The sequence below is a fragment of the Emys orbicularis genome, chromosome 1 (assembly GCF_028017835.1).
Source record: "Emys orbicularis isolate rEmyOrb1 chromosome 1, rEmyOrb1.hap1, whole genome shotgun sequence".
Classification (NCBI taxonomy): domain Eukaryota; kingdom Metazoa; phylum Chordata; order Testudines; family Emydidae; genus Emys; species Emys orbicularis.
In genome coordinates this window covers 354,436,898-354,449,553 of record NC_088683.1, presented here as the reverse complement: position 1 = coordinate 354,449,553, position 12,656 = coordinate 354,436,898, and the positions used below count along the sequence as shown (strand labels likewise).

Genomic DNA, 12,656 nt, shown 5'->3' with positions numbered 1-12,656 from the left:
GGCTCTGGTCCAGCCAGACCTGGGATATTGGACCAGACAGATAGTGACCTATTAGAGGGGAACAAGAGGATGGTCACGCTGCTGAATAGACTGATTTAAGGAAGGATTAAATGTGGTACACAAGAACTGTCCAGAAGCAATGGAGAGATGAAGGGAGATGAATTGATTAGGGTGGAACAAGAGGAGATAACTAGGAATAACTGGATGAAATTAGGTGAAGGACAGTGTAGAAACAGCTAGGCCAGCAATAGCTTTCTGATGGTCAGATCTGTGGAAGCCTCACCATCTGAGACATTTAAAACCAGCATGGGCAAGGCACTGCAAGACATACTGGAAGAAATGATCCTCCAGTGGCAGGGGGATGGCCTAGGCTAGCCTGCATAATAGGGCTTTTCTCCCCTATAATTCTCTGATTAGCTATTATTTGGTTGGTTTTATTAACAGTGGGATGTGTTTCCACAGGTTATCAGCGTCCCAGAAGGAGATTTCTTCTTTGACTTTGTCAGACATCTTACAGACTGGATAAAGAAAGCAAGACCTGCAAAAGACGGTAATAATGTCATTCTTCTGTTTTGCTGATATTTCCTCTCCCAGGTACAGTGCTGGCCGGGGAGGTCTCATAGAGCCCATTGAAATCATTTTTAAAAGGCTCCTCTCACCTACCATACCCTGATGAAAACTATATCTGGAATGTGTTTGGCACCGTGTAATGTTTGGGTCTTGGGTGTTCATGTAAATCATGTCAACAGCAATTCTGCACCTAAGAAAAGATCCATTCTTGGGCAGGGAGCAAACTTTTACTCTTGCTATCCATAACTTCTAAAAAGAACTGCACAACAGCTAACACCCAGCAATACTCCAAGCTCTGACTACTTATATGATCAGTTAGAGGGCATTTATTATCTTTGTAGTACTTAAGACTTTATATTGCCACCTGATGACTCCCAGTAATTTCACAGTATCCACTTTAATCCTGTTCCCATTTCTATTAAGGGAATCAAGAATCTTCTGTGGTCATACAGATCACAGGTGCCAACGGCTGGCAATGCAGAGATCAACTAGCCCATGCCTCTAAATAAGTGACTTCCCCTGAAGATTGAAGTTTTGGGGTTGCTGTCCGGACTTTGGCAGATGTAGAAACTTTCTGAGCTTTTAGCATTGCTTTGCTAGCTGAAATGCAGCTTCACTAACTGGCCCCAAGTAATTTTCCAGAAACTTCCACAATACATTGTAATGCTGTTGCTATGAAATTAAATCCATCCTCCTTTCATTCTAGATTTGCAAGTGAATTCAGTGCTTATTTAAGTGAAAGCCTGAAGACCACTAACTTAAGAGTTCATAGAGCAATTTAGGCAGCCACTCTGTAGCCAATGCACTTCAGTCATGGCTTTAACACTTGCTATTTCATCCCTGAACCTCCTGCAGCAGGGACTGTGAATTGCTCCAAGGAGCGAGCGTCTCTTTTATACAGGTTTCCATCTAGTGGTTGAAGCGTTTGTTACAAGCCTAGTCAATGTTGAACAGATTCCTTTTTGCAGGTATAGTGCCTTCTCTCACATATCAAGTGTTCTTCATGAAAAAACTGTGGACAAACACCATGCCTGGGAAGGATTCAATGGCAGACTCCATCTTCCACTATTATCAGGTACTCCATGAGTTTACAATACTGGGGGAGGTCTGGGTGACTCAGGGAACTAGTAAGGGGATAAAAAGGCTTCCTCCTTCTACATCAATAGCTCAAATCCAACTCACACCAGTAGTGACAAATAGAGGTTTCCATGTGCTGGCTGTTAGGAGGACTGAAGATCTTAGTCCACTCCTCTTGAGTAGGTATCAACATCATAAAACCATGGGTCAGAGGCACTAATTAGCCCTCTTCTCGGCAGTCCCAGCAGAGAAGCCGCACTCTGAATAGCCCCAGAGATTTTTCATCTCTTTCATGTCAAGGTGATCTGCCCAGGTCAGGTTTGAGTAGCAGAGACAGGGCAGAATGCCACACCGCTGCTGTACTTGTTCTGCAGCTAAAGAGAGGTCTCTGTTCTGCTGGGCTGTCTGGCCAGCTACTTTCAAGTGTGAAATTCACGCGCACACACTATTACAGTCATTCTCGATAAAATGGTTGTTCCAACATGAATGTGCCTCCTGCTGATTATGTCATACATGGTCTTGTTGACAGATGAAGGGTACTTTTAAAATCATTCTCGAGGTTATATGGCTTAAAGGGGAAGCTTGATTTGAATAAAAGAAAAAGCCATTCGATTCGAAATGATCTCCCTCAACAGCTGAGCTCCTCTGGGCCAACACAAGTGACAAAGTGTGTTAGAGTGTGAGCTAAAATGGCCTTGGTCAAAGCGGTCTGGCTGAGAGATGAGCATCTAGTGGTGGCCAAGCTAACCCAGAGCTGGTGCTTTAACTAAACATTTCCGCCCGCCCCATTACAATGATGATTTCAGAAAAATATTGCCATTCCCAGGCAGTTCCTCCATAACTAGAGAAGGGTGAACAGCAGCCAACGCCATGAACTCCCTTGGGGAATTCCCCATATAGATTTAATTTACCTGGGAAGCTCTTAGTTATTGCTGTGATGGCAGCCATAGAAGAGATCTCTAAGATTGTAAGAGGTAAATGGTGCTGTAAGTTACACCTCAAGAACAGGGCCGGCTCTGGCTTTCTGGCCGTCCCAAGCAAAAAAAAAAAAAAAAAACCCGCGGCGGCCAGAACAGCAAAGCAAAAAAAAAAAAAAAACCTGCGGCGCGGCCGGAGCCAGGGTGCAGGGGGACTCCCTGCCCTGCAGATGTGCCCCGGCTAGCGGGGGGAGGGGGAAGAAGCGGGGGAGAGAGAGAAGGGGGGCGGCCAGGGCTTCAGCAGGGCGCTGCCACGCGGCGCCTTCCGCCGTGCCCCCTGCCGGGAGGGCTCCGCACCGCTCCGGTAGTCTGGGAGGGAAGGACGCAGGCTGCCCTGCCGGGCTTGCTGCAGGGCGCTCCCGTCCTCCACGCCGCTGCCCCCTACAGGACGGCCGGAGCGGAACAACAACAACAAAAAAACAAAAACAAAAAAAGCAGCCGTGCCGCCCTAGGATTGGGCGGAATGTCGCCTCCTACAAGCTGCCGCCCCAAGCACCAGCTTGCTCGGCTGGTGCCTGGAGCCGGCCCTGCTCAAGGAACTGGCTGTAACTCACATGGTGAAAGGGCAAAAGTGGGGGAGGGGGGGGTGATTGAAGGAAGAAACAAACAGGTGTAAAATAAAGCAGGGAGAGGCCTCAGCCACATTCTGTCTGCCACCAGCAGTGCAGAGGGGAAGACATATTGGGGATGAGCCTGCCTGCCTGGTGCCTCAGAACCAGATTCCAGCTTATCCACAATTCTTGTGGGGTTGTAGTTCAGGAGCAGGTTTGGTTCCCCTCATTTTGGGCCAGTCATGACATCGAGCTTCGGGTTCAGATCCAGCTTCACCGAGGCTCAGGCTCTGCAGATCCAGTGTTTTACCCAGGATTCATCGCTAAGATTCATGTTTTTCACTCAAATCCCCAAAGCTGTTAGACTTGGGTTCATTTCAAATGTGGGGCAGAGATCAGGAGAGCCCCTGTTTTATCGAGCCCTGATCCCTGGCTGCAGTAGTGCAAAGTGTCTCGTTCTGAGCTTCGCAACCCCCGTCCCCAGGGCCACCAACCATTGTGTCTTTCCAGTGTTTCTGAAGGAGAAAGGGGTCCCAGCTAAGTGGGGGTACCAGGAGGGGGTTGGGTTGTGGGATGGAAAAGACTGAAGATCACTGCACTAGCACAGCCAGCTTTCAAGCAGCTTCCTTCTATAGCTGCCAATCTGCTAGATTTCCGTTAGCCAGCGTCTACTTGGCATTTGTCTTGGGACGGTTGGGTGCTGCCATTCAAACAGCCTCTGTCTCTGAGGACAAAAGGACATCTTTGAGATCCTGGATGTTTGTGGCCGCTCCCGTTACCTTGTGAAACGCTTTCGTGTGCAGGAATTACCAAAGTACCTGCGTGGCTACCACAAGTGTACCCGGGAAGAGATCTTACAGCTGGCAGCTCTGATCTACAGGGTGAAGTTTGAGGATGACAAGTCCTACTTCCCCAGCATCCCCAAGCTCCTGAAGGAGCTGGTGCCTCAGGATCTTCTCCGGCAGCTCTCTCCGGACGACTGGAAAAGGGTAAGGAACGGCCTTGATAACACCGAGCCAGGCTCAGAGAACGGTGCTGCGAGTATAGCATCTCGATAAGCTTGTGTGACCGCTGCCATCCTGTCCAATGCAGCAGGGACTGTCCAACGCAGCAGGGACTGAACCGGGGACCTCCAGAGCTAAAAGCAGGCGTATATCAGCTTGAGCTAAACCTCTCTAGGTGGGGCTGGAACACAATCAATGCTCTGCCAGCCATGCACAGAGTGGGTCCGGTAACTCACACACACTAGTAGGTTACACTTACACCTTAGGTAGCTATTACTATTATAGCAGCGCTTAGGGCCCAGCAAAGATCAGGGTCCCATTTTGCGGGGCAGTGTATAAGCACCTGGTAAGAGACAATCCCGGTCCTACAGAGCTTACATTCAAGACAGGCAAAGGAAGCGAAGATTGATTATCCCTGTTTTAACGTGTGGAGAACCAAGGCACAGAGAGATTAAGTGACTTGTTCCAGATGATACAAGGAGTCAGTATCAAAGCTGGGAATTGAATCCAGCTCTTCCAGGCGTTAGCCCAGTGCGTTAACCACAAGTCTGTCCTGCCTCACGCTGGAAAAAGCACTTGTGGATATACTCAAACCTGTACTGGCTGGAAGATGGAAAAATAACGTATAAGGTCTTTTCAGGCTCCTGCACTGGAACAATAGCTAATGCGCAGGTGAGGGCATGGTGGATTTCTGTTAAAACAGGACGGCAAAGTCTGATGCTTTGTGGCAGGAATAACATGAGATCTGTGTGTCATGATGCTCTTTGTATTCAAATGTCCTAGTTCCCAGGTGGTCTGGCAAGCCCTTCAGTAATGTCATGTTGTCCTTTGCAGTCCATTGTGGCGTATTTCAATAAGCATGCAGGCAAAACAAGAGAAGAAGCCAAGCTTGCCTTCCTAAAGATTGTCTTCAAGTGGCCTACGTTTGGATCAGCCTTCTTTGAAGTGAAGGTACAGATTTCATTGTGTGGGTCATCTGGCAGGCGCAGGGACCCCGGGAATTGGTTGGTTCTCACCGCTCCTCCCCCTGACAGAGTATAAGGAATTCTAAAGGGAAGAACTGATGGCTGTTCGGTGGCCCCTGCCTGGGCCACGTAGACTCGTTTGCCAGCTCGCTCCCTCTAATTAGGTATTTCCATGGTACTCATCATTGTCTGAGGACCTTCCACTCATGCCTGGATCTGTCCTCTGTGCGGGAGGGCAGTGCTACTATTGCCATTTTACAGATGGGGAACTGAGGCACAGGGTAGAGTGAGATTTTCAATGGGACTTGGGCTCCTAAGCCACTTAAGAGCTTTTGCAAGTTCTGCTTTAAGCGACTTGCCTACAGTCAGCCAAGGAGTTGATGGATGAGCCAGGAATGGATCGCAGGTCTCCCGAGTCCCCGTTCATTGTCCTAGCCACAAGACCTTGCTTCCTACCCCTTGACTTGGTTCTTCCTGGATGAGGTGGAGGCAGAATGGCTGGGTGTGTGGGGAAGCCTGCATTGCCACTGCCCTTCTTGGTTCTGGGCTGTAGGACTGAGGCCCAGAGCCTCAAAGGTATTTACTGCCTTTGGGAGTTAGGTGCCTCCATACCTTTGAGGATCTGGCCCTGAGTCTCCAGAACTGTCTGCCTAGCATCTCTGACCGGCACTAAGGAACCTAAAGCCAAAGGTAGGCCGAGCAAAGGGGAATGGTGCAGTTGGCCCAGGATTCCTTCAGACCACAGGTACTAAGGACAGGAGAGTCCATGCATCAAGAAGAGGTGATCTGAGGAGGGAAGGGCCACCTGGGGCTTCCCACTGCATCCCAGCTCACCCAGTCCTCAGGCAGGATGGCTCCCCTACCAGCTGCTTCCATTGGCAAACTGGGTGGGGAAAGAAATGGAAAAGAAGGAACTTTAAAGCCGCCAATCACTTACTCATTAAAGTCACCAGGTGTTTGGGGCAGGGGTGGGGAGACTCATCATTAGCTGGATGGCTGTTACCATAGCAGTGAAGAGGCCTTGATTTATTTTGAGCTTCCTTAAAAGGATAAACTAGAGAGAACCCACGAGCGAGCTAAAATGCAGCGGGATTCTCGCCATGAGGGCGCTCCTTCTGTTGGTCTGACAGGAGGGGCCCTCAGCCACGAGTTGTCCAATCTTCCAGGCCTTTTCATGTGACTGCTTCGTCTCGTTTGTAACAGCAAACTACCGAGCCAAATTACCCGGAGATCCTTTTAATTGCCATCAACAAGCATGGAGTCAGCCTCATAGATCCCAAAACCAAGGTAAGCCAGACGCCACCAGTTACTACCTGCGGAAAGCTCCACCACATGCAACGGGGCCGTGTGCCTCCCAGGGCTAACGTTAGCGAACTGCGGGCGGGGGTAACGTTAGGCATCTAAATAAATGGCCTGATTCTCAAAGGTACCGAGTCTCCTCTGCTTCTTGTGAGGTCGACAGGAGCTGCAGGCACTCAGCACCTTGGAAAGTCAGGCCACTTGGGTGGAAGTCTGAACACTTTGTCCGTGATTCCGGGGTTTCTGAAAGGGACCCGCTGACACAAGGTGGGGTTCACTGCTCCTGCCATCATTTGCACTGCAAGTGCCATGGGCCAGATTTGCACCCATGAGTCCATGATGAGGGTGCCGAGGCACTCTGCCCCAGCCACGATCCTGCCTGGCCCTCCCTGCTGTGCAATATCCCTGTGAGTGTTCAGCTGGTTGGGTGGCAGAGGGCAGAGCTACTGCTCCTCCTCTCTCACCCCTTCCCCTGCTCCCCTTGCGGTGGTTTGCTCTCCTGACTGCAAAGATTGCAGCCAGCGGATGTGCAAACTCTCTCCCTCGACATTGTGCTTTTGTACCTGCCAACAGCTGCACACGGCCCAGCCCCAGTAGCCCTCTGTGCAAAATGGAGGGTGCCCATACGTCCCATTTTGGCCGGGACAGGCCCCTTTTTAAGCTCTGTGCTGGCCATGCCGACTTTTTTGACAAAAACGGGCCTTTGTCCTGTTTGGGGAAGAGCAAACGAAGAAATGCCCAATTTACCAAAAAAGCCGGGTGCGCCCCGGCGCGGAGGAACGTTGTGGGGGCAGTGACGCGAGGTGCCAGACAGAGGCTCCCCCCCCCCCCCAGCTGCAGAAGGCACAGAGCTTGGGGGGGTCAACTCCAGTTGCGGGCGGCGCGGAGCTCATGGGGGTCGGCCCTAGCCCCAGGTGGCGGTGGGGGGGGAGTGGCTCTGGCAAGCCCCAGGCCATTCCGTTTTTACTTTAGGAAATATGGTCACTCTAGCGAAATGGTTCTTACGTTTAATGGAAAGTGGTGTTAGGTACACACATCACCACGGGAGTGTGTAGCCTGCCTGGCTAAATGATGAGGAAGGGAGACACAACCGACAGCTGGCGTTTGCAAACAGCAAGGCAGGGGGTTGTTTAGGGTGGCCCCAGGGGCTACAGTTAGGCCTGAGAGGATGAAATGAAGTCATGGTCAATAGAAGCACTTCCAGAGGCTGAGAGCTGCATTGTGCAGGGGAACAGACTTCCCAGAGCAAAAGGCTTAGGACAGGGGTGGGCAAACTTTTTGGCCAGAGGGCCACATCAGGGTTGTGAAACTGTATGGAGGGCCGGGTAGGGAAGGCTGTGCCTCCCCAAACAGCTTGCCCCCCGCCCCCTATCCAGCCCCTCCCACTTCCAGCCCCCTGACTGCCCCCCTCAGAATCCCCAACCCATCCAACCCCCCCTGCTCCTTGTCCCCTGACCGCCCCCAGGACCCCACCCCCTATCAAACCCTCCCTGCTCCCTGTCCCCTGAGTGCCCCGACCTCTATTCGCAACCCCACCCCCTGTCCGGCCCCCCGGGACTCCCATGCCTATCCAACCCCGCCTGCTCCTTGTCCCCTGACTGCCCTTTCCCCTATCCACACCCCCACCCCAACTGCCCCCCGGAACCACACCCCTTATCCAACCCCGCCTGCTCCCTGTCCCCTGACTGCCCGGACCCCTATCCACACCCCCGCCCCCTGACAGCCCCCCCAGGACTCCCACGCCTATCCAGCGCCCCCTGTTCCCCGTCCCCTGACCGTCCCCCCAGAACCTCTGCCCCATCCAACCGCTCCCTGTCCCCTGACCACCACCACCCCGAACCTCCGCCCCAGCCAACCGCCCCCTGCTCCCTGTCCCCTGACTGCCCCCCCGGGACTCCCTGCCCCTTATCCAACCCCACCACTCCCCGCCCCCTTACCATGCCGCTCAGAGCAGCAAGACTGGTAGCCACGCCGCCTGGCCGCAGCCAGCCACCCAGAGCAAGTTGAGGCTGCGGGGGAGGGGCTGGGGGCTAGCCTCCCCAGCTGGGAGCTCAGGGGCTGGACAGGATGTTCCTGTGGGCCAGATGTGGCCCGTGAGCTGTAGTTTGCCCACCTCTGGCTTTGGAGCACCATTGCTTGGGACATGGAAACCCAGCCTGGATAACGCACCAGTTCCTTTCCGAGTCCTTCATCGTTGTCAGTGAGCTGTGGCTCAGACCCGGACCAGGGCCGACCTTAGATGACCTCCTGGCTAAGCGCATTAGAATTGCCTGGTGGCTCAGACCCATGGTTCCTCTAGTCCTCGGGCCTGTCTCCAACAGTGACTGTGGGCTATAGGAAAAAGGCAAGAAACCCCACTGGTCTCTCCGACTCTGACCTCTCGGTTTCTGGGGGTGGGGACAGGGGCTGGTGGGACCATCTCACCTCAGGAAATGTGTTTGGTTTGTTCGGGTGGGAAGCCCAGAGGGAAATGAGGGGTGAGCCGCTGGGGGTTCAGGACATGTTCTAAGTATCTAACTGTCCTTCTGCGCCTCTTAGGATATTCTCACGACTCATCCCTTCACCAAGATCTCCAACTGGAGCAGCGGCAACACGTACTTTCACATAACCATTGGCAACCTGGTGCGGGGAAGCAAACTGCTCTGTGAAACGTCGCTGGTAAGGAGCATTCAGGGTTCTCGGTCAGTCACTGAGCACAGAGAACAAGAGGGGGGGAATGAACTGAAGGCTGAACCTCCAAAGCCGCACCTCGGGTTCAAATCCCCTTTTCATGTCATGTTGCCTGTGTCCGAGCGTCTGGGCCAGCGGGCTTTGAAATGGAAGAACAGCAGTGTGCGGCAGAGAGTCAGTGAGCTCGCTAAACATGTCCCCCGCATGGAGCTCCCCTTCCCAGCCCTGCATGCTAAGGCTAAGACATCACTGGGTCTAGCACAGCTGTTACTGGTGCGGGACTGAATCGGGCTTCAGGCAGGGACAGCTTTGGAAGTAATTCTGCATTTTGGAAGAGGGGGGCAGGTTTCTGGAGCAGGTTGATTGAAAAGGAAACAGCAGCTGTTTATTAATGACCTGGAGGATGGTGTGGACTGCACTCTCAGCAAGTTTGCAGATGACACACGTGGTAGATACACTGGAGGGTAGGGATCGGATACAGAGGGACCTAGACAAATTAGAGGATTGGGCCAAAAAAAACCTGATGAGGTTCAACAAGGACAAGTGCAGAGTCCTGCACTTAGGACGGAAGAATCCTATGCACAGCTACAGACTAGGGACTGAATGGCTAGGTAGCAGTTCTGCAGAAAAGGACCTAGGGGTCACAGTGGATGAGAAGCTGGATATGAGTCAACAGTGTACCCTTGTTGCCAAGAAGGCTAACGGCATTTTGGGCTGTATAAGTAGGGGCATTGCCAGCAGATTGAGGGACGTGAGCATTCCCCTTTATTCGACATTGGTGAGGCCTCATCTGGAGTAGTGTGTCCAGTTTTGGGCCCCACACTACAAGAAGGATGTGGAAAAATTGGAAAGAGTCCAGCGGAGGGCAACAAAAATGATTAGGGGTCTGGAGCACATGACTTATGAGGAGAGGCTGAGGGAACTGGGATTGTTTAGTCTCCAGAAGAGAAGAAGGAGGGGGGATTTGATAGCTGCTTTCCACTACCTGAAGGGGGTTCCAAAGAGGATGGAGCTCGGCTGTTCTCAGTGGTGGCAGATGACAGAACAAGGAGCAATGGTCTCAAGTTGCAGTGGGGGAGGTCTAGGTTGGATATTAGGAAACACTATTTCACTAGGAGGGTGGTGAAGCACTAGAATGGGTTACCTAGGGAGGTGGTGGAGTCTCCTTCCTTGGAGGTTTTTAAGGCCCGGCTTGACAAAGCCCTGGCTGGGATGATTTAGTTGGGAATTGGTCCTGCTTTGAGCAGGGGGTTGGACTAGATGACCTCCTGAGGTCCCTTCCAACCCTGACATTCTATGATGCTATGATTCTATGAAGCTGCTCGGAGGCCTGGGATGTTGGACTGTGGAGATGGATTGATGGAGAGAAGGCAAATGTGGTGGCCAAGTGTGCAGGATAAAATCATTTATCAGCTTCCTGGATGTGAGGGCAGGAACAGAGGCCATAAGCTGTGCTACGTACTCACAAGGGCCAAACCCTCTGCTGGTGTCAGTGGAGCTGCACCGATTTACACCAGCAGAGGATCGGTGCATAGACTCCATTCCAGCTTTGCCCAGGGCAGTACTAATGGCTTAGCCCGTTACCCTGACTGACGTCCCTTGTCAGTGGGTGAGGGCTCTGAATGTTCAGCCAGGCTAGTCACCAGGTGCATCAAAAGCCTGAGGTGCTTTATAGCAAGCCAAACAGGCAGAATCACCACTGTAGCAGTCTGGTGCTGGGCACTCTGGAACTGACTAGCATGCAGCTCAGAGCAGACATGCTGGGGGCTTAGTTCAAGTCTTAAATCCAGTACCAAGCTTCTCTGCCCACCATCCCATAGTGAACCAGAGTCAGTGATACCCTGTAATGGCTCGCTCTGGGTGACACGAGAGCATCACAGTCCGGTTTTTAGCTCTCCGCCCCCATCAGAGCAGAGGACTTGCCAGACTGAATCAGACCCAAGCGCTATCTAGTTCAGTATCTTGTCTCCAGCCATTGCCAGCACCAGCTGCTACACAGGAAGATGGAAGAACCCCACTGTAGACTAATGTGGGGTAATCTGCTTGCACATGAGGTCTGACCCTGATCTCTAATAGGTAGAGATTAGCTTAAGCACTGAAGCATGAGGTTTAATATACCTTCCAACATTTATTGCCATTAATTATAATTACTCCAGAGATTCTTGATATCTGTATAATTATCAAAACCCTTTTTGAACCTGGCTGAGTTCTTGGCCACAACAACTTCCTGTGGCAGAGTTTTCCACAGTCCAATTAGGCGTGTGTGAAAAAGTATTTCCTTGTATTGGTTTCGAACTTGACATCTTTTCATTGACTGACTGACTGACTGTCCCCTGGTTCTAGGCCTCTACCAGGCAAGGTTCAAGGCTGTCGTGGTGGGGAGGAGGGTCATTGATAAGCCTGGTGATAGTTCATACCAAAGGCATTCAAGGACATGAGCCAGCGACCAGCAGTTAGGCTGTCTGGGTGATGTGTCTGATCTCTCATAACTTCCTACCAGGGCTACAAGATGGATGACCTCTTGACCTCGTACATCAGTCAGATGTTAACAGCCATGAGCAAACAGAGGAGCGCAAAGGGCAGCAGCAAGTGAACTGAAAGAAGCCACTGGCAGGTGGCCATGGAGCTAATTCACCAGCTGAGGCCTGTGGGATACCCCTGCAGCTGGGGCAGAACCTTTTCTGCCCAGATGTGGAAGATGATCCGGACCCCTTCAGAAAGCTCATCCGACTCTGATCTTGAGGGCTCGAGTCCCATTTCCCCTTCCAGCGAGGATGACTATCTGTGATGCTGACCTCCAATTCCCCCCTCCTCCCTAGTAAGCCCTGTTTTAAACTTCTAAGCTTTCTAGGTGACAGACAGTGACTCATCAACAGAAACGCCAGCGGAATGTTTACTATCAAACCAAATGACTGAAGTTTGCAGAGGATCGTAGGAAAAAGTTGTGAGTGTCGTTTTTAAAAAGGGGAAGGTGGTCAGGGTGCCATTAAGGGCTTTGGAGAAGTTCTGGGCATCTGAGAGTTGCTGATCAGTAACCTAACCCTGCTCCATTGTAGAGAAAAATCCCATCCACTCTCCTGGGGGGGTATCTTGACATTACAACAGAACAAAAAGAAATCCATTTGTTCTAAAAAAAAAAAAAAGCCGAGGGAAAAAGTGCATTTAAAATAGTGGTTGGTTTGTTTCTTCTTAATCCTAATTGAACAGCCTGTACCATGGCAAAGCGATGACGGGAGACGGGCACACAACGATGGACACATTTAAAGGTTTCATTTCTTATCCTTGTATTTATTTATTTTTTAAAGAGAATGACTGCTTCTGGGAGGCTGACTCTGGGGAAGGCCCCACACAGCTCCAAAGGCTTTACCCAATAGAACCGCTCACACACCCAACACTCCATTGTCAAAAGGATGAGACTGCGGGTTCATAGGTCAAACTGTTCTAATTAGGGGTGGCCTACAGTTCAGCATCAAATCCCTATTCAGCAGCATGGAAACGAGGCTGCTAAAGACAGCTGACCCCGCCCCCTCCACCCGAGAATGC

At 51.6% G+C, this 12,656-nt stretch overlaps 1 protein-coding gene across 1 annotated transcript in view; it reads left to right on the top strand.

Annotated features, from left to right (window-relative positions):
* The window catches only part of MYO7A (myosin VIIA), a 107,707-nt gene extending 96,001 nt beyond the window's left edge, over positions 1 to 11,706 (top strand). The window contains exons 41-47 of the mRNA XM_065407167.1: positions 463 to 550; positions 1,539 to 1,645; positions 3,979 to 4,164; positions 5,014 to 5,130; positions 6,348 to 6,431; positions 8,982 to 9,101; positions 11,614 to 11,706. Coding sequence (XP_065263239.1) covers positions 463 to 550; positions 1,539 to 1,645; positions 3,979 to 4,164; positions 5,014 to 5,130; positions 6,348 to 6,431; positions 8,982 to 9,101; positions 11,614 to 11,706 — 795 coding nt within the window. The remainder of the gene's footprint in view (positions 1 to 462; positions 551 to 1,538; positions 1,646 to 3,978; positions 4,165 to 5,013; positions 5,131 to 6,347; positions 6,432 to 8,981; positions 9,102 to 11,613) is intronic.
* The last annotated feature ends 950 nt before the right edge of the window (positions 11,707 to 12,656 follow it).